Genomic DNA, 18,739 nt, shown 5'->3' with positions numbered 1-18,739 from the left:
AACCCAGGGGGAATGATACCATGATCGCTAGCATCAGCTTGGCGATTAGAGACCGCTCTCCGGCCCAAGTGCAGGCGGCCGACCGCTTGAAGTAACTGACTCCAAAGGGGAGTGTCCATATACGTACATTGTAAATTCTGTGCTCTGATTTATGGGCCTGCTCGTGGGGAAGTAAAGGGGCTGAATTTGGCCCTCAGAACCTAGTGCTAGAAGTCTGTAGTTCGGGTTCTAGAGAAGTCTGTCCTTCCCAGGAGGGGGAGGCGTTATAGCTGCAGACCACGACAGCTGGAGATAAGACGATGTCCCCATAGGTCAGGTCACAAGTTCAGCCTTGGCCAGTGACTAGAGCCGGGTACAAGTACAGTTGGGAAAGGGAATAAAAGCCAGGGATGCGACCTAAATCCAGAATAGCAGCCGCTCGCTGCTGAGCACAAATGGAGCTCCCCGAAGGGCCATCAGTGCTAGATGTCAGTCAGGCCCGGAGAGTGCAGGAACTGCCTGGTCTCCTTTTAGTGACGAATGCCCTGCTTCTTCTAACTTGTCTCGTGGCTTCATTAGAAGAGCTTAAGGGAGCTAGAAGGACAAAGCCATGAAAGCAGGTCATAGATCTCTCTGTAGCTTTCCAGAGAGGTGGGCCAAGCTCTCGTGGTTCTCATTGGAGAAGGAGGCATGTCGGAGCTTAAAGCACCACTGATAACTGTGTGGTATTTAATGAAGCGCCAGCCCATTTGTGTTACAACAGCCCAGAGAGCAGCATTCACGCTCGTGGCTAGTTTGTGTGAAAAGCTTTTACCCCCAGCGAGTAGAATAATGCTATTTAGTTCTTTGCTATGGAAAAAAACCAGGAGACTAAGGGTACGTCTACACTACCCGGATCGGCGGGTAGTGATCGATTTGTTGGGGATCGATTTTATCGCGTCTACACTAGACGCGATAAATCGATCCCCGATCGCTCTGCCGTTGACTCCGGAACTCCACTGCGGCGAGAGGCGGAAGCGGAGTCGACGGGGGAGTGGCAGCGGTCGACTCGCCGCCGTCCTCACGGCCAGGTAAATCGACCTAAGATACGCCGACTTCAGCTATGCTATTGGCGTAGCTGAAGTTGCGTATCTTAGCTCTTGCTCCTACGGAAGTCACAGCTCACAACTGAGCCTTGTGGGATGCGGCTTCCTGCCGTGTGATTTAGCCTCGGAGTTCAGAGATAGAGGGCGCGGAGAGAAGTGTTGTAAATGGCTGAAGGACGATAGCGTTTTCCTGCAAACTCCCCGTGATGTTAATTAACCCAGGGAGCACGGACGGAGTTAAAACTCCAGCTGTGTCTACACTTAAAATGCTACAGTGGTACACCTGCAGCCGCACTGCTGTAGTACTTCCATGTAGCCACTCGCTGCTGTTAATCCACCTCCCCGAGAGGCGGTAGCTAGGTGGACAGAAGACCTGGTGCTGTCTACAGGGTGGTTAGGCTGGCTTAATTGCATCCAGGTATGTGGATTTTTCACATCCCTGAGAGACTTCGCTAAGCCGATGTCCGCTCCCAGTGGAGACCAGCCCCCTGTAAGGACCTCAGGATTCACCTCGAAAAATGAAATGATGGAAACCTGGGTTGGTGCCTCGTTACAGAGCAGAGGCTAATGAATGCGTTACGCCCAAGTGACTGGTGAAAAGCCGGCGTGTCTCCACTGCACTCAGTCGTGTTGCACTGGTACAAGAATGAAGCCCGCAATCTGGAGAGCTTGATTGTGCAGTAACCGGGGGTGATTGCAGGATGACTGTCTGCAAATAGAAGGGTGTGAATGCTAAGGAGAGAGGAATTACGTCTGGTGGCCTGCAGGGGTCTGACTAGGAGCCAAGGGCAATGACATCTGTTGAGCAGCGAGTGCCCCAGTGTTAAGGTTAGTCCTGTGGCCACCGTTGCTTGAGCTGTTAAAACTCGCCTGGCCGAGACACTAGGAAATATCCCCTAGGGAACAATCCTGCCCCAGCCCTGGCGCGGAGAATAGACTGATTGCTTTGGGTTTCTGTAAGTCTCATTCCGTGCAGAGTTCAACGTTGGTTTTTGTTCCCCTGCAGGGAGAATCGGAATCGCCTGACTCAGATAATGCTGCTGAAATCCCTCCTGCAGGTACGAACGGGGTCCCTTAGCAGGTGTGGCTGGTTTGGGAGTGATTGCCCACGTAGTCTCAGCACAGGCCTTGCCCTGGGACAGCTGGTGGCTGGCGGGCGGGCGGGCGGGCACCTGCTCGTCCTCAGGAAGGTTTGACTGCTCACCCTCATGCAAAGAACAGTACCCATGTTCGAACCCAATGTACCAAAGCAAGGACTGGCTGGGTGGCTCTGTGGCTAGTACCCTGCTGTGCCACATGGGTTTGATTTCCAGTCCCTCTTTCTGGAGTTTCGACGCTAGGGACGCTGTGTGAGTTGCAGGTGCAGCCCCGGCCTGCGGGCTGGAATAGTGGTCGCTGCCCTTCATGACTGTCTCTGCGCCAGCCCATCCCATAGCCTGTTGGGGGCTGCCTGGAAGCTCCCATGCCAAGCTGCTCCCTGTGCCACAAGGGGTTAAAGTGGAGCTCGGGCAGGTCCAGCAACTCTCTTCCGCCCATCCCCCAGCTTTAGTAAATGCTTTTCTATCCATGGGACGTTTCTCCCACGGGCTAATATCCCCCGTCTGCTCTCCCTCCACCTTGTGCAACCTGCAGGTCTCCACGGGCTTCCAGTGCAGTAACATGCTCACGGCCCTGCCCAGTTCTTTCCTGGACAGGCTGCTCTCGGCCGCACTGATGGAAGACGCCGACCTGCGTCTCTTTGTCCTTGAGATACTGATCAGCTTCATTGACCGCCATGGAAACAGGCCCAAGTTTTCAACTATCAGGTGCGTTGGCGTGTTTCACGCGGAAGGGTTGTGGCTGGGATCAGCCTCTGGTTTTCCGTCGGGCACCTATGGGTGGTGGTAGCACCTACACATGTTACAACAGGCATATACGCGCCCTTTAACGCACGTTTCCTGAAATTAGTATAGTCCTTTTTCCAAAAATTAAGTTTTAATGTTAGTAAAGAAATGTCGAGAAGCATAATCTGGGGGTGTAATCCCAGGACTGGGAACCAGCACCTACTGGTCCTGCTGCTGATTTCCTTTGGGATGCTGAGCATTAATCTTCCTGTGCCTCAGTTTCCCTTTCTGTAAAATGGGGATTGATACTTGCTGTTCTCACAGGTGCTGTTGTGATGATTATTAATTAATGCCTGTAAAACCCTTTAAAGATGAAAGTACTCCTCCTACTGCCTGTGTTCATGTCACAGAGCCTAGATGCCCAACCTAATACTGCATTGATTGGGAGCCTTGCAGAACACAGAGACCGGACACTCGGTCGGGGAGTTTACAGTTGAGATGATGCTGTTACATACAAGTGACCGTAACTGCAAACAAGCGCAGGGGCGGGAATAGGACAGGGCTACTGCTGATGAACTATGGTCAGGCGATAGCTTAGTGTTTTACATCTCTTAATAGCTCAGTTTTCTTTAAAAATATGCCACAGGCCTCCAGCATCGGTTCTTGCCAGACTAGTTTACTCCCTGTAGGTGGTGCTGTAGCTGGGCGAGTGGAGGAGGAGATTTGTATTCTACCAGGAAGGCTAAGGGAAGGGCAATTCTCTTCCTCCTACAATATTCCGCTGCATCTGGGTCCTAGATTTCCCTTCCCCTTGTCTCTTTAACTGTAGCACCATCAATGACATCTCTGTCCTGAAGCTGAAAGTGGACAAGTGTTCCCGCCAAGATACCGTCTTCATGAAGAAGGTAGGTGCTGGGGCTTGTTTGATGGTAGCAGCTGGCCGGCTCTTGTGCCAGCTCACTCTCCCACAAAACGCATGTGACACGGATAAGGGGTGTGGCCCGGTTCCCCATGTCGTGGAGCAGCGTGGCTGAGAAGAGAGGAAACATCTCAGTCCACCCGTGCCTGGGAGCACCCAGTGATCGTGTGAGATACGCTGACTGGATTCTAATAGCTGATCTCCACTCACTGCCCCGTGAATGTTCTTTTGCATCCCCAGACCATCCATTAAAAGCAACAAAGAGTCCCGTGGCACCTTAAAGACTAACAGATGTATTGGAGCATAAGCTTTCATGAGTGAATGCCCACTTTCGGCCCTGCATATTCCCCAGTAGAAGTAGGTTCATTTGCTATAGAGTAAATGAACCTACTTCTACCCGCCCATTCAATCATTGCAACTACCACAGAATCCCAAGGCTCTGAAAACTCTATCTAGTAAGTTACACATGTGCCTTCTGTTCATTGATGCTCTGGTCCCCTCATTTTGTATAACAGGGATTCTACCCTGTTTAAACGCACAAGATTTCCTTTGCAACTAGAAAAGCGAGTTCAAGTTGACAATGAAATTTTAGGACTGGAGAAACTCTGGATTCCTCAGACATGATGCTGAGGTGGTGATCCTGAGGTTGAAACCCACGGCTTCTGGCAGTAGGAGAATGAGCTTCCACATCCCTGCTGATCTGCCCTGGGGGTGGGGGAATAGGTAGAAAGGACTCACCGCAGTTTTATAGCATCCGTCTCTTAATGTGAATCTGCACAGGCAGCTGCCTAGTGGAGCCAGGATTTGGTGGTGAGTTTCTGTACGGACCACTGGGGAAATCCATGGGTTGTAGACCCAGTGTGATGGGGGGGCCCTCAGGAGCGACCAAAACACAACCAATAAGGAACCTAGTTTGAAACATTGGATAGGAAGCTAGAGGAAAGCTGGACGGCAAAGGGCGTGCAGCCTTGCGCCCCGGCTTAAGACAGTGCTTGCATCCCTTCAGTGGGCCTGGTGTGCTTTCTGGACTGGGGATGTATTTTGGAATCAGGAGCCGGGCTCTGAGATGTGCTGAGTTGAGGGGTCTCGGCTCCTTACAGAAGGTGCTCGGCCTCTCGCAGTATCAGACTGTGGTGTGCTTGTAATTATTAGAACTGGGAGCACTGGCTGTTGGGAGTCTGAAAGGACAGGAAACAGGAAGGAGGGGGGAGGAGTTGAGGAGGCTGGGAGAGTTACAGAGTGTGCAGCTACAGCTTAGAAAAAAGACTTCCACTGTAAATAAAGTTCTGTTGAAGTTGTCAATACTTTGCTTGGTGGATACAACACAGACTCCAATGGCAGAACTGTTCCCCTTGAATGTCAGATTCTGCCCGTCGGAGCTGTAGATGCCACTGAAGGCAGAATGCAGCGGCTCCCCACGAACAGAGTTGCCATAGGGCTAATGTGTCTAGTACTTAGCGAAGGCTGGGTAGAAGCATCTGCTACTGTGACCTGTGCCGTGCTTGGCTGGCTCCTGTTACACCTCTCCAACGAGAACCTGTGATTTTTGCCCCAGATCCCTAAGTGGCCCCCTCAAGGATTGAGCTCACAACCCTGGGTTTAGCAGGCCAATGCTCAAACCACTGAGCTATCCCCCTCCCCCCTAACCTGTATTTCCCCTGGGCTCCATTTACATGGTGCCGTGCTCTCTTCTCTCCGGCAGCATTCCCAGCAGCTCTACAGACACATCTACCTGACGAGCAAAGAGGAGAGCAACGTGCAGCCGCACTACGAGGCGCTCTACAGCATGCTGGCACTCATTAGCATCGAGCTGGCCAACGAAGAGGTGGTGGTGGACCTGATCCGCCTGGTGCTGGCAGTGCAGGTAGGATCGTGTGAGCAGTGCAGGGGCCTGGAGGCGGGGCCCCCAGCGTAGAGGGCTCCTCTCCCCGTCGGTGCAAAGAGGGGATCGACGCAGGGACCTCAGCTAGGCATGGAGCAGACAGACCAAAGTGGTGTAAATTCCACATTGGCTAGTGGGTGAAAAGAAATTTACCAGGGCTGGATTCTGGGCTCTATTATGTTGCTTGACTTAATGGAGTTTTACACTGGCCCAGTGGAGATCAGGATGCGGCCCCACGTCTGTAATGCTTACCTTCCCCACATGGATGCTGCGATATTGAATTAGGGAAGGCCCACGGGGTTACTCCAGATTTTTATCCATGCAAATGAGATCCAGGTTTGGCTCAGTGCGGCGAGGTTGGTACAGTTCATGTTCTGAGGGGCTGCAGGAGAGCTGTGTGATGTGGGACTCCTGGGGGAATTCTGCGCCACTGCGCATGCGCAGAACTATCCCCCTCTGCAGATTGTCTTTGCTTCCCCACAGAAAAATGTTTTTTTGTGTGGAAACCAAGAGAAGCTGCACCAGTGCGCACTCACCCCTCCCCGGCAGCGTGGGCGTGTCTGTTCAGGCAGCCAGGAGAGAGAGAAGTCAGTGCGAGGGGAAGTGTGGGGATCTGGGGATTCCCCGGCTGCCCAGGGACATTAGTCCTGGCTGGACGGGGGAAGAGAGGGGGAGGAGGAGGATGACAGAGTCAGAGTTCCCTCTCCCCTGCACGGGGCAGCTGGGGCTGGGTCAGATCAACCTCCAAGACCCTCCCCCAGGTGCAGGAAGCTCTGCACTGTGGGGGGGAGGGGAGAAGGGGGTCTGGGGGGGGGGGGGGTCTGGGTGCAGGTGTGAGGCTCGGCAGAGGGGGTTGGGTGCCGGTGTGTGTGTCTGAACGCACAGGGGTTGGGTGGACAGGGGGAGCAGCCTCCCATACAGTGACCCCTCCCCCCACTTCCTGGCCCCATTGCTCCTCAGCCCTTGCACCTAATCCCCCTGTCAAGCCTCACACACCCCTGCACCCAGAACCCTCCCACCGAGTCCCACTGAGTGACACCCCCTGCATCAGGAGCCTCCCCACTAACTCCTCCCGACACCCAAACCTTCATCTCCCTAAGCCTCACCCCCTGCATTGGGAGCCCCCTACCCCACTGAGCCCCAGCCAGCTGTACTCTGACCCCCACCCCACCAAACCCACTCCCCCAGCACCCTGATTCCCCCCCCCCCCCCGAGCCCTAACTACCTTCACCTGGACTCCCCTGCAGAGTCCCATTCCCCCTGACCCAGAACCCCCCCAATGAGCTCCTGTGCATCCAGATCCCCCCCGCACCCTGTAACCCCCCCGCCCTCCCCCCCGGCCGAGCTCCCTGCATCCAGCTTGCGCCACACAGAACCCCGATACTCTTGAGGGAATTCTGTACCAAACCTTAAAATGTTTAGAATTCTGCAAAATTCTGCATGTTTTATTTGTCAAAATAACACAGTAACAATATAACCACACCATTTTCAATTACTTTGGTAATTTATTTCAAAATACACCTCTACTCCAGGTGTATAACACTGTCCTCGGGAGCCAAAAAATCTTACCGTGTTCTTGGTGAAACCGCGTTATATCGAACTTGCTTTGATCCGCCGGAGTGCGCAGCCCCGCCCGCCCCGGAGCGCTGCTTTACCGCGTTATATCGGAATTCGTGTTATATTGGGTCATGTTATCTTGGGGTAGAGGTGTACTTGTCAGCAAATAATTGAAAATGGTGTGATTATATTGTGTTATTTTGACAAATAAAATATGCAGAATTCTAAAACTTGCGCAGAATTTTTTCAATTTTTTGGCGCAGAATTTCTTCGGGAGTAATATGGGAATTACAGCAGCACTTTCATTCCGCCCCCTTGGTTTGTAAGTTCCGCCATCTTAGCCTTGAACACAGTCAAGTTTCAAAATCTGAATGAATATTTGAGAACCGTTTCTCTTCCATGTTCGCCCAGGCAGTACCAACCCCTCTTCTCTTTTAGCCTTTCACTGCGATTAACATTCTAATATTCTTTTATTTCTCCGCATCGGGTACCTAGAAGCCGTTGGGTACCTTAAGACAATGGAATAAATAGCAATACAAAAATGAACCAGTAAATGCAACGCAGCCAGTAAACCCAGACTGGAAAACAAAACACGAACGTGACAGCAGCCCTGCCCTGCCACTCACCTATCGCACACACAAATGGCAGTGAGCAAAGCCACCTGGTAATAAGGTGGAAACCTAGTGCCGTATGTTCGACAAATGCAGACGAATTTAGCTACTACCTTTCTGTGATGGATTGGTTTCAGTGGAACATTTACTTAATATTAGACAGAGAAGATGCATGAAGTGGTTAAAGGGACATCCGGCTTCTGAGCCTAAATCAGTGTGGCACGTAGACATCTCAGCATTTGCCCACACGGGGCTAGCACTGAGGTGGAGAAGCAGCTATATGGGCTCTCCCCTCCCCACTCAGTTCACATGGTTTTGGACCACCCACTAGGATGTTCATATCCCATCCATGCTGTAGGCTGCTGGCCTGGCTGCCCAGGAAGGAACCAGCGTCACACCGGAGTCTGTTTCAGGCCCTGAGCTTTATTTCTTCCGTGTAAATTCAGCACATCAGTCATCTCTTCCCGGCTAACCAGGGGTCTTCTGTAGTGGCCTCTCTATTGCCTTCAGCTTTCCACCATCCGACTTCCTTGCCACAGGAACCAATCTTGCGCCAGTAGCTCTCCATCCCAACTGAGCCACTTGCTGGCTTGTAGGCTCACCTGATGGCTGGCTGGGAGGCAGCTGATCCGTCACAGGCATAGGCACCGACTCGGTGGGTGCTCTGGGGCTGGAGCACCCATGGGGAAAAAAACAGTGGGTGCTCAGCAACCACCAGATACAGCTGATCCGCGGGGCTGTGGATCAGCAGTTTGTCAGCTGGGGGAGGGACTTGGGGGAGGGCAGCGAGCGGGGACCTTGGGGGAGGGCGCAGTGCAGGGGTAGGAAGAGGTGGAGCGATGGTGAGGCCTTGAGGGAGGGGGCAGAGTGGGGGCAGGAAGAGGCGGAGCGAGGGTGAGGCCTTGGGGGGTGGGGGCAGGGCCTCGGGGTAGAGCATTCCCAGGGAAAAATAACAATCAGTGCCTATGGTCACAGGCGAGACGGGGCCAAACTCCCCTTAAAGTGCCAGCCGCCCTGTGACACCTTTTTTGGTCCTAACCCCTGCCAGTTAGTTTGTTGTCTCCCCATCCGCCTGTCATTGCTTGGCTAACAAACTAACCCGCTCCCTGGTCTGGCCCATGCTGACGGGTCTCTCCCTGTCCGTGGGCTTTGCAGGAGATCGCCCAGATCAACGAGGATAACCTGCCTGTGTACAACCGCTGCGCCCTCTATGCCCTCGGCGCCGCCTACTTGAATCTGATCAGCCAGCTCACCACGGTGCCCGCCTTCTGCCAGCACATCCACGAGGTCAGTGCGGCTTGGACCCCCTCTCGGCTCTTAGCTGTACGCTGTGGGGGGTGGAGGGAACCCGGCTCTCAGTGGGAGACATGGGCTTGCAGTGGCCCAGTTACCTAGCCAAATCCGTGGCTGGTGGAACTCCCCCAAGGTCTGTAGTGTTACAGCAGACACTGACCTGGCCCTAGGTCACCAGGTCAAATCCAGCCCAGGTTGAAAGCCACTGAAAATCATGCCTGTTGGCTGGGCTGTGTGCAATGAGTTTGGAGGGTCTCGGTCAACTGTGACCAGAGAGAACATAAGAACGGCCATACTGGGTCAGACCAAAGGTCCATCCAGCCCAGTATCCTGTCTACCGACAGTGGCCAATGCCAGGTGCCCCAGAGGGAGTGAACCTAACAGGTAATGATCAGTGATCTCTCTCCTGCCATCCATCTCCATCCTCTGACAAACAGAGGCTAGGGACACCATTCCTTACCCATCCTGGCTAATAGCCATTAATGGACTTAACCTCCATGAATTTATTCAGTTCTCTTTTAAACCCTGTTACAGTCTTGGCCTTCACAACCTTCTCAGGCAAGGAGTTCCACAGGTTGACTGTGCGCTGTGTGAAGAAGAACTTCCTTTTATTTGTTTTAAACCTGCTGCCCATTAATTTCATTTGGTGGCCCCTAGTTCTTATATTATGGGAACAAGTAAATAACTTTTCCTTATTCACTTTCTCCACATCACTCATGATTTTATATACCTCTATCTTATCCCCCTTAGTCTGCTCTTTTCCAAGCTGAAAAGTCCTTCATCAGGAAACCCACCCCCGCAGGTAGCACTTACTGGTCCCCTCGCTGATTGTCTCAGCGGGGAGGCTGAAGACTGAATTCCCCTCCCACTCTGAGAGGGGGTCGCTCCAGGGCAGGGTGGAGGCAGGCCTGGTGGTGAGGTAGGGTGTGTGTGTGTGTGTGTGTGTGTGGGGTGGCTTGTGCTGCCTCTGCCCACGCAGCGCCTGTTCTGGGGGCAGCTAGAGGATTGTTGTCTCCAGGGCTGTCCGTCAGGCCCCTGTCCCCAGCACTAAACTGGCCTCAACGAAGAAGTCTGAACGTTCGGTTCCCATGGATGTTTGCTAAGTTGGTTAACTTGCCGCATGGAGGACAAGCCGCTGACAGGTTCTCTTCCCTCCCCTCCCCGCTAGGTCCTCGAGACGAGGCAGAAGGAGGCGCCATACCTACTCCCAGAAGACGTGTTTGTGGAGACGCCCCGGTAAGTGCCCCTGCTGTAAAAGGCACTTGTCACCCTTGGTTTGAGCTCCGAGCGGCGGCAGAAATCCTGCTGCACCTGTCAGAACCGTCGCCTGCAGCTGTGCGCTGACCAACTGTGGCCCTTTATAATTCTCCATTAGCAGCCTTTGTGTGGGTTCGAATTGCCAGATGAGTTGAAGGAGGAATCCTGGAGAAGAAGCTGCCAGTCATTTCCTTTCCCTTGGGTCCTTCACTGAGTCAAGAGACCGTGCATCAGCTCTCTCCCCGGGTGGTGGCATCTCCTCCTCCTGGCAGAAATGCCGAGGGGCCTGGTTCTGATCTTGCTCAGACCAGGGTGACTCTGCTGTTGCTGGTGTGAATCCGAGGAGGATCATGGTCAGAGTCTTCTGTGCCCACCTGAACTGATCTGGCTGTCTGGGAGGGAGGTAGAGCAGTCCCAGTCATAGAATCAGAGAAGATTAGGGTTGGAAGGGACCTCAGGAGGTCATCTAGTCCAACCCCCTGCTCAAAGCAGGACCAACACCAATTGTTCATCTGGAAACCCTACAGGCCACTGAAAAGCAAGGGCCTAGGTAACCCAAACTGCAACGTGCCAATGTCGTCACCTGTTTTCCTCCCTGTTCAATCATGCAGGCTGACGAAGAGCCTGGATCACTTAGTGCCCGAGGTCTTCTTCCGACAGAGCAAGATCAGCGAGGTGCTGGGAGGCAGCGGTTATAATTCAGACCGGCTCAGCACCCCCTACATCCCCCAGCTGACAGGTATGGTACAGAGCATCCCTGCGTGCTGCAGCCTTTTCCATTGCAGTGCCCTGCCATGCAAGTGGCATGGCTCAGTTGCTAGCTTCCGAGATTCGAGTCCTTGCTTTGCCGTAGACTCCCCGCGTGACCTTGGTCAAATCACTTAGTCTCTGTGCGCCACCTGTACCATGGGGATAACTGCACTGGCCTGCCTCACAGGGGGGCTGTGAGCAGGAATGCATTGTGAGCAGCTCTGACGCTATGGCAGCAGGGGCCAAATAACTACAGGAGAGAGAGAAGTAGAACCGTAGGGTCAGAAGAGACCTAGTCTACTCCCTGCTGAGCTGCAGGATTTGTTGGGTCTAAACCATCCCGGTCAGATGGCTCCAGCCTCCTTCTGAAAACCTCCAGCAAAGGAGCTTCCACAACCTCTGCATCCTTCCCTCTTCTGACCCAGACAGCCCCCCTCCCAAACGGTGTCTCCCCTCTCTGCCTTCCTGACGGGTTGGCTCCCCCTGTTTTCCAGACGAAGATCGGTTGTCCAAGAGGAAGAGCATCGGCGAGACCATTTCTCTTCAGGTCGAAGTGGAATCGAGGAACAGTCCCGAGAAAGAGGAGGTACTGTGGGCTGCCCGTTGGCCGCCTGCTCAGGCCAGCCTGAGAACTGTCCTTGTCATTACACCATGTCACCAGCAGGAGGGGTGGTTTTTGTGGCTTGCCTAGACGGCTCCTCTGCCGGTGCCCAGTGTCCTGAGCCGGCTGGATCGGCAGGGGGGCGCTTGCTTGGGACAGCCATTTTCCTATCAAACCTAGGGATGGCAGAGCCCTATTAGATCATGCAGGGTGAACCCGCAGGGAGACGATTTCCTGCCTGGGAAGCTTTTCCTGCGGACGTTTCCCTGAGCCCATTACTTCTAGCCCCATCCAGAACATTCTCTTCCCCCCTCTCCCCCAGTGCTTACAGAGTGTTCCCATCTCCCCCAGCGCGGGTGCTTTGCAGACAGCCTGTGTCTGGGCAGCTCTTTCATCTCCCCTCATCGTTCCCTTCCGCCATCCCCCGGATTGTTTTTCCCCTTCTTTCCACCGGGTTGAGATCTTGGCGAAGACCCGCTCCCATACACCCCTCCCTGCTCGCCTGGCCTCTGAGATTCGCTGTTCACCAGCCGGGGACTTGACTCCATGTTGCACGTGTGGTTAGAGAGAGACTCAGGGCTTGGCTACGCTTGCGAGTTAGAGTGCATTAAAGCAGCCCTAACCCACGACTCATCCATGCTGGCAAGGCACGTCGAGCGCTCTGACTCCACGGCTAGAGCGCTCCTGGTATTCCACCTCAGTGAGAGTGCGCCTCAGCGTGAACGAGGTGTTGCATTACTGCGCTCTGATCGGCCTCCAGAAACGTCCCATAATCCCCTGAAGTCAAGTGGCCACTCTTGTCATTGTTTTGGAATCGCTGCAGGAATGCGGATATGCCCTTTCAAAGCTCAGTTTCTGACAGCCGGCTGATTATCTGCTCCGGGACAAAGCATCCATTAGTGTGGAATGCTGTGTGTGAGAGAGAGGCGGGGCGGAGGGGGGATCTGCTGCTGTCTGAACTTACCAGACAGCATGCTGACATGTCTCAGCCCCCCAAAAACCCACTCTCTCCCCCCACATACACACAACACACTCCCTGTCACACTCTCCCCCCCCCATTTGAAAAGCACGTTGCAGCCACTTGCATGCTGGGATAGCTACCACAATGCACTGCTCTGTGGCCATTTCAAGAGCTGCTAATGTGGCCACGCCAGTGCGCTTGAATCTGACAGTGTGAACACACTGCAGCGCTTTCCCTCCTGCGCTCTCTGAGGGCTGGTTTAACTCACAGTGCTCTACATCTGCAAGTGTAGCCAAGCCCTCAGTCTAAAACCTCCCTGAAGCCCCAGGATCTTCAGAGAATTTGGTCTTAATACAGATCCTTGCTGGGGTTCCAGCTATGTTGAATGCACAGGATCTGTGGGAGCGAAATACCTATAAAAGACAAGCCCGAGCCTTCCCCCTGGTGCTAAACATTCCCATCTCCTGACCTGCCTTCTCTCCCCATAAACTCCTGTTTTAACAGGATAATGTGACATACTTAAGCACCGTATAATTTTTCATTAGTATGCTTGGCCGAGCACTCTGTGTCTGCGTCTGGGCGCTGCAGGCCGTGAGCGATGGGGTAATAATTCACTCCTCATGTGTTCAGCAGGGCGAGGTGAACAGGCCTTGTGCCCACCAGCGTCCTACACACGAATTATTACAGCCTGACGCCCCTGCTGGCGGCCAGGGCTGGGTAATCACGGCTTGTGTCCCATCCTTGGGGGGAGGGAGCCGGAAGAGCTCCCGCATGGCGGTTCTCTCCTGCATTTACCTTCCAAGAGCGTGTTTGATTGATTGCTTCGCTCTCTGAAAGCCACTGCTTGGGCAGCCGCTTCTTGTTTATCCTTTTCCATAGACTCTGGGCTTCCTACCTGTCGGCCCTAGGGTGACCACCTGTCCCGAAATGGGCAGGACAGCCCCGAAATGTACATTTCATGTCCCGGTCCCGGATTCCCTGTGGTGCCCCTGCGCCTGCCCAAGGCTCAGGAGCGGTGCCAGCCTCTTCCTGTATTGGGGGGCTGAGGTGGGCCTTAGCCCCCGCCCCTTGCCACAGGGCCCTGCCCCTCCTTTCTCACCCCCACCTCCCGAGGCTCCACCCCTGGCCAGGCTATAAGATGGAACCGGGCCATTGTAAGAGCCACCTGGAGAGTCCTGCACCCATCACCTGCCCTAGGCAGTGCACCCTAGCGGGTGAGGATGTGGTCCAGGGGCTGCTCTCAGGCACTCCAGCCCCCTGACCAGGGCAGGTGGAGGGTCTGGGGAGCCACACAGTGGCCCGGGCTCCCTGGGCAGCCGCTCTTACCATGGCCTGACTCTGGCTTCTGGCCTGGCTAGGGGGCGGGGCCTTGGGGGGGGGGAAGAGGAGGAGCAGGGGGTGGGGCCTCTGGGGGAGAGGAGGAGCAGAGGGTGGGGCCACAGAAGGGGCGGGGCTCCTGCATGTGTCCCGCTTCTGCCTTTTGAAAAGGAGGTCGCCATAGTCGGCACCTTCATAGAGTTTAAGGCCAGAAGGAACCATTGGACCATGTAGGCTGACCTCCTGTACAGTGCAGGCCATTCAATTTCACCCAGGTACCCCTGTCTTGAGCCCCGAAAGGTATCGCCTCCTAGTGGTAAGCCACACTACTGGAGGAATCAAGACCCTAGAACCTCATGGTCTGTTTCTGAAATGAAATAGCCCTGGAGGTATAATCTTTGTTTTCTTGCCCTACCCCTAGAGAGCCCCCGCTGAAGAGATCACGTACGAAACCCTGAAGAAAGCAATTGGTAAGTAACTGAGCGATCTTTCAGAGTGCCACAGAGTTTAAGGCCAGACCGGGACCATTAGATCCTCTTGTCTGTCCCTCTGCATGCCCAGGCTGTACATTATCACCCAGGTGCTGCTCTGTTAAGCCTAAGTTAGTTTGCACACAGAGGAAAGATCGAGCTGTGTTTGGTCACATTGTGTGTGTGTCCAGGGGGTGTAAAACGTCCCCTCTTTTTGCTGTTCTGCTCCATGAACATGACTGGAAGTGTCAGGGCACAAATTCTGCCCCAGGCCCACCGCACTGCCTGGCCAGCGAGCCTCTCACAGCGAGACCCCTTTAGGGCTGGAGAGATGGCCAGCTAATGGTCTGAGCACATCACTGGGAGCCAGGAACTGCTGCCACTGACTCTCTTTCTGACCTTGGGCATGTTGCTTAAGCCAAAGTTTTCAAATGTGTCCTTTGATTTTTGGGGTGCGTCGGTGTCTGGGTGCCCAGATTTTGGGGTGTGTCGGTGCCCAGAATGAGACATGTGGGGCCTGATTTTCCAAGGGTGCTGAGCCCCCCACAAATCCAAATACAGTAGCTGTGCAGTGTGGCGCTCAGCCTGCTCTCACCACCTGGCATGCAGGGGAGATGAGGAGTGGGGGAAGGCACTGCTCTCCGGGTATTCTCTGCACCCCAGGGCTCATAGAAGAGCATGCTATCCCCTAGGGGCTGGGCAGGATCTGGGCATGGCCCCAGAACCCATGAACAGAATGACTGAGACTCTGGGCCTGTGTGCCTGGCGCTGCGCAGAGCTTTTTCACCATTGCTTTGTTGTCCCCCCCGGGTGCTTTAGTAGACAGCGTTGCCGTGGAGGAGCAGGAGCGGGAGAGGAGGCGGCTGGTGGTGGAGAAGTTCCAGAAAGCTCCTTTTGAAGAGATTGCAGCTCACTGCGGTGCCCGGGTGAGTCTCTGCTTTTGGCATCTCACCCACCAGCTCTGCATTGCCGTGGAGATGACGTAGACTGGGAGGACGTGCTGGGCCCGTCCCAATGGGTCATAAAACCAAAGCGTAGCACACCGCAAAGTGTGGTTCCTACCCCGGCTAATGGCTGATTTGCTAGCAGATAACACCCTACTACTGCTACCCGCCAGTTAAGCTATTCCTTTAGCTCACGTGGTGGAGACCGATGTTGTAGTATGTTCCGAGTTCCAACCCTGTGGGTGACGCATGGGAGAGGTGGTTGTGACAGCACAGGAAGCCGTCAGCTCCCTGAAGCTGTGAGACCTCCAGAATTAGGTGGTCTTCAGGAGTGAATGATATTTAGACCTTTCTGCTGTAAATACCCTGAAGTCCCTTATGCATCAGAGATAAGGATCTCATCAGCCACTCTCTCAAGCAGCTCTCAAGCAGCAGACAGCACCATTGCACTGCCCTTTGGGACAGGAAGTGGAGAATCCCATATCCAATTAAAACCACAGCAGGGAATTATCCAAGTCTAAATTTGGCCAGGGCACCCTGCTCCTGTGAAACATGTCAGGGAAACGTTAACGGCCCCAATTAGTCTGGACTCCAGATCCCAATCTCCTATGAAAGCTGGGATCTCAAAGCACCACTTCACACCATGCTGCAGTGTTGGTCAGTTCAGACGCAGGAGGGAAGCATGGTACCTGCATCACCAGCACCACTTCCGGCTTTCCGTAGCTGTCCTGTGGAGGTGCACTGAGGACTCTGGGTGAAGGAGTGTGTCCCACAGTCGCCTGCCCTGGCGCGCTGCAGCACTATGCACCCTGCTGTGTCCCGCACAAGGACTTGCAGAACGCAAACCCGAAGCGATGTGTCCGGGCGCTGCAGTTGTAACAAGCTCTGTCGGGGCGCGAAGCCTCCGATTAATGGAATTGTTGTTTCTTGCAGGCCTCGCTGCTGCAGAGCAAGCTGAACCAGATCTTTGAGATCACTATCCGGTGAGCGTCAGACTCTTTGGGGAGAGGACAGTCGGGGGAGAGGGCTGCCAGCAGTTTGCAAGGGGGGAGAGGCTTGTGAACTACAATGCTGGATGGCCTGTGCCTTGGGGCACAAGCGCAGGGCTGGGTTGAGACATGCATGGGGCAGCCGCAATCTTACAACTGGAGACGTGCTTGGCTCTATCAGAACGTGGGAGGAAATAGGCCCCCTGGCCCCAAAAAGCTTCAGGCAAGCAGAGTACACAGGACAGCAGCTGCAGTGGGGGAAGGTGCAGAGATGTCACCAGTAAGTGCAGCAAGATCAGCCTCTCCCTTGTATCAGGCCTCACCGTCATTCCCTTTGCCTCTGATCTGCTTTGGATGGTTCTCTCCCATGTTCCCAACTCCCCAAAGTTGTCAGTGTCTCCGCTGGGCTTTAGACCCCGGCACGCCCCCTTGTCCTCTCCAGTTTGGCCCTAATGTGGAGGCACTAGGTTGGATTTGTGCCTTCACATCAGCTGAGTGGTGATCAGTCTTCACCTTCTGGTAACACGGTGACCGGCTCCTGAGTTGGGAGGGGGAAAGCGTTTGCAATCTTCACAGCGAGTCAGAGTTGGGCAGAACCACTGGCCGGGCTGGGTCCTGTTTTTCCGGTTTGATGAAATGTGGGAGTCCACCTGTAACTCTCCCCTCTGTCTCTGACATTCCAGACCACCCCCGAGCCCGTCTGGTACCATCACGGCGGCTTATGGCCAGCCCCAGAACCACTCCATCCCGGTGTACGAGATGAAGTTCCCAGATCTCTGCGTGTACTGAGTCGAAGCGCATGCCGAGAGAAGGCCAAGCCCTGATGCAACTGGAGCCAAGGGGGAAACGCGCCTTCTGCATGAATAAAAACGAGTCTCTTGAAGAACTCAATAACCCCTCTTGGTGGACTCTTTGGCAGTCTTCCCTCTTCCAGAGCTACGTGGCCCGAGACCACCCCACGATCCTTCCGCCATTTACACAAATCGAATGTACTTTTCTTTGCCACCCTATTTCTTCTCAGCTACTTTCACCTCCAGGGTTTGACAATGCATGAGACTCAAGAACTTTCAGGAAACGGTTTCAGAGCCGTGACTCCGGCCGCGAGAAGTCGGGGAGGGCACAGGGGTAGCTGGGTTTTGCTTTAGCTTCCCTTTTTAGAAGCGGGTGAGACTTTTGTGGAGGGGGTTAGATCTCACCCCGGAGAGAGTGTGTTTGGCGTGTTGATGTCCCACTACATAAAGCGGACCTATGCCAGTGACAGTGTCACTCGCGTTTCTCTGCCTTTGGTCAGGTTAAGGGAGTTCTTTCTTAGCAAGGAGCTGCTGTCGAAACTTGAGGTCTTCTGTATTTTAAAGCCAGACTAAGTGTACTTGAAAGTAGGACCCAAACTTGTTGCGAAAGGTGAATCTTAGTTGCCTTAAGACAGTGCAAAGCAGCCAAAGAGGCAGGTTGACCCAAGACGTAAAATTAGTCATCACAGTTGGATGCATATTTTAAAAAAAAAAGGTTATTTTTGTGCCGCCGGGTCCTACACATCGGATGCCTATTTGCCTTTCCAGTAATGCTGATTTAAGAAGACACAGGGGCTGATTGACAGATAGGTACAATCAAGGCAAACACCCTTAACTTTTCCTGCATGTTCTCAACTGAAAGGGAAATGGCTCCTGTCATGAACCAGCTTGTGTGTGTGTCTCCCGCTCCATGGAGTGGGAGCCTAGAAGCCGAATGGCTCAGCCCTATACTGCTAACAGCTAAAGGAGATTCTCTGTTAGAGCCAAGTGGCAGGGGGTCGTGAGCTTCTGGAGGAGGAGGACTCGCTGTGTGAGCCAATCTAAGTTGCCAGTAGTGCGCAGCCGATGGGGAGACCCTTTAAGTCCTAGGCGGTTACAGATTCGTTGCATACCTGATTTTTAAAATCCATGTTTCAGTGGGGATTGTCCTGTGGAGGACCCGGGCCCCGATCCTACAGGCCATGGGTGAGGGCTGTACTGATGTGCAGGCAGGACTAAGGGTGGGACAGCCTTGGGGAACCCAGAAAGAAGTAGCAGCAGGATTGAAATGGGAATGGAGGGGAAGGCGCATTAACCCTTTGAACTCTGGCATTTCCACTGTCCGTGCTGCGTACAGGCAGTTCAGGGAGTGCCTGGAGGCACCTACTCTAGTTAAGATGATTATTACCCCCCATTTTCACATGAGCCCAGAGCTCCTTTGGGGTTGAAATTTCCCCCGTTTGGGCTCTGTCTCACTCTTCATCTTTCAGCAAAATCCCTCTGGCAAAGGGACCTAAAATAAAATGAAAAA

General features: G+C 53.9%; 1 protein-coding gene across 2 annotated transcripts in view; it reads left to right on the top strand.

Moving 5' to 3' along the window:
* The window catches only part of EFR3B (EFR3 homolog B), a 68,235-nt gene extending 50,539 nt beyond the window's left edge, over positions 1-17,696 (top strand). For both annotated transcript variants that reach the window (XM_026656353.1, XM_026656354.1), the window contains exons 9-20: positions 2,071-2,122; positions 2,697-2,869; positions 3,717-3,792; positions 5,509-5,670; positions 9,012-9,143; positions 10,318-10,385; positions 11,018-11,145; positions 11,651-11,742; positions 14,457-14,505; positions 15,325-15,431; positions 16,383-16,432; positions 17,122-17,696. In XM_026656353.1, coding sequence (XP_026512138.1) covers positions 2,071-2,122; positions 2,697-2,869; positions 3,717-3,792; positions 5,509-5,670; positions 9,012-9,143; positions 10,318-10,385; positions 11,018-11,145; positions 11,651-11,742; positions 14,457-14,505; positions 15,325-15,431; positions 16,383-16,432; positions 17,122-17,227 — 1,195 coding nt within the window. In that variant the 3' untranslated portion in view covers positions 17,228-17,696. The remainder of the gene's footprint in view (positions 1-2,070; positions 2,123-2,696; positions 2,870-3,716; positions 3,793-5,508; positions 5,671-9,011; positions 9,144-10,317; positions 10,386-11,017; positions 11,146-11,650; positions 11,743-14,456; positions 14,506-15,324; positions 15,432-16,382; positions 16,433-17,121) is intronic.
* Positions 17,697-18,739: the final 1,043 nt, after the last annotated feature.

Source organism: Terrapene carolina, unplaced genomic scaffold (assembly GCF_002925995.2).
Source record: "Terrapene carolina triunguis isolate 2854851 unplaced genomic scaffold, T_m_triunguis-2.0 Scaffold228, whole genome shotgun sequence".
NCBI lineage: Eukaryota > Metazoa > Chordata > Testudines > Emydidae > Terrapene > Terrapene triunguis.
This window is presented reverse-complemented; position numbering and strand designations above follow the sequence as displayed.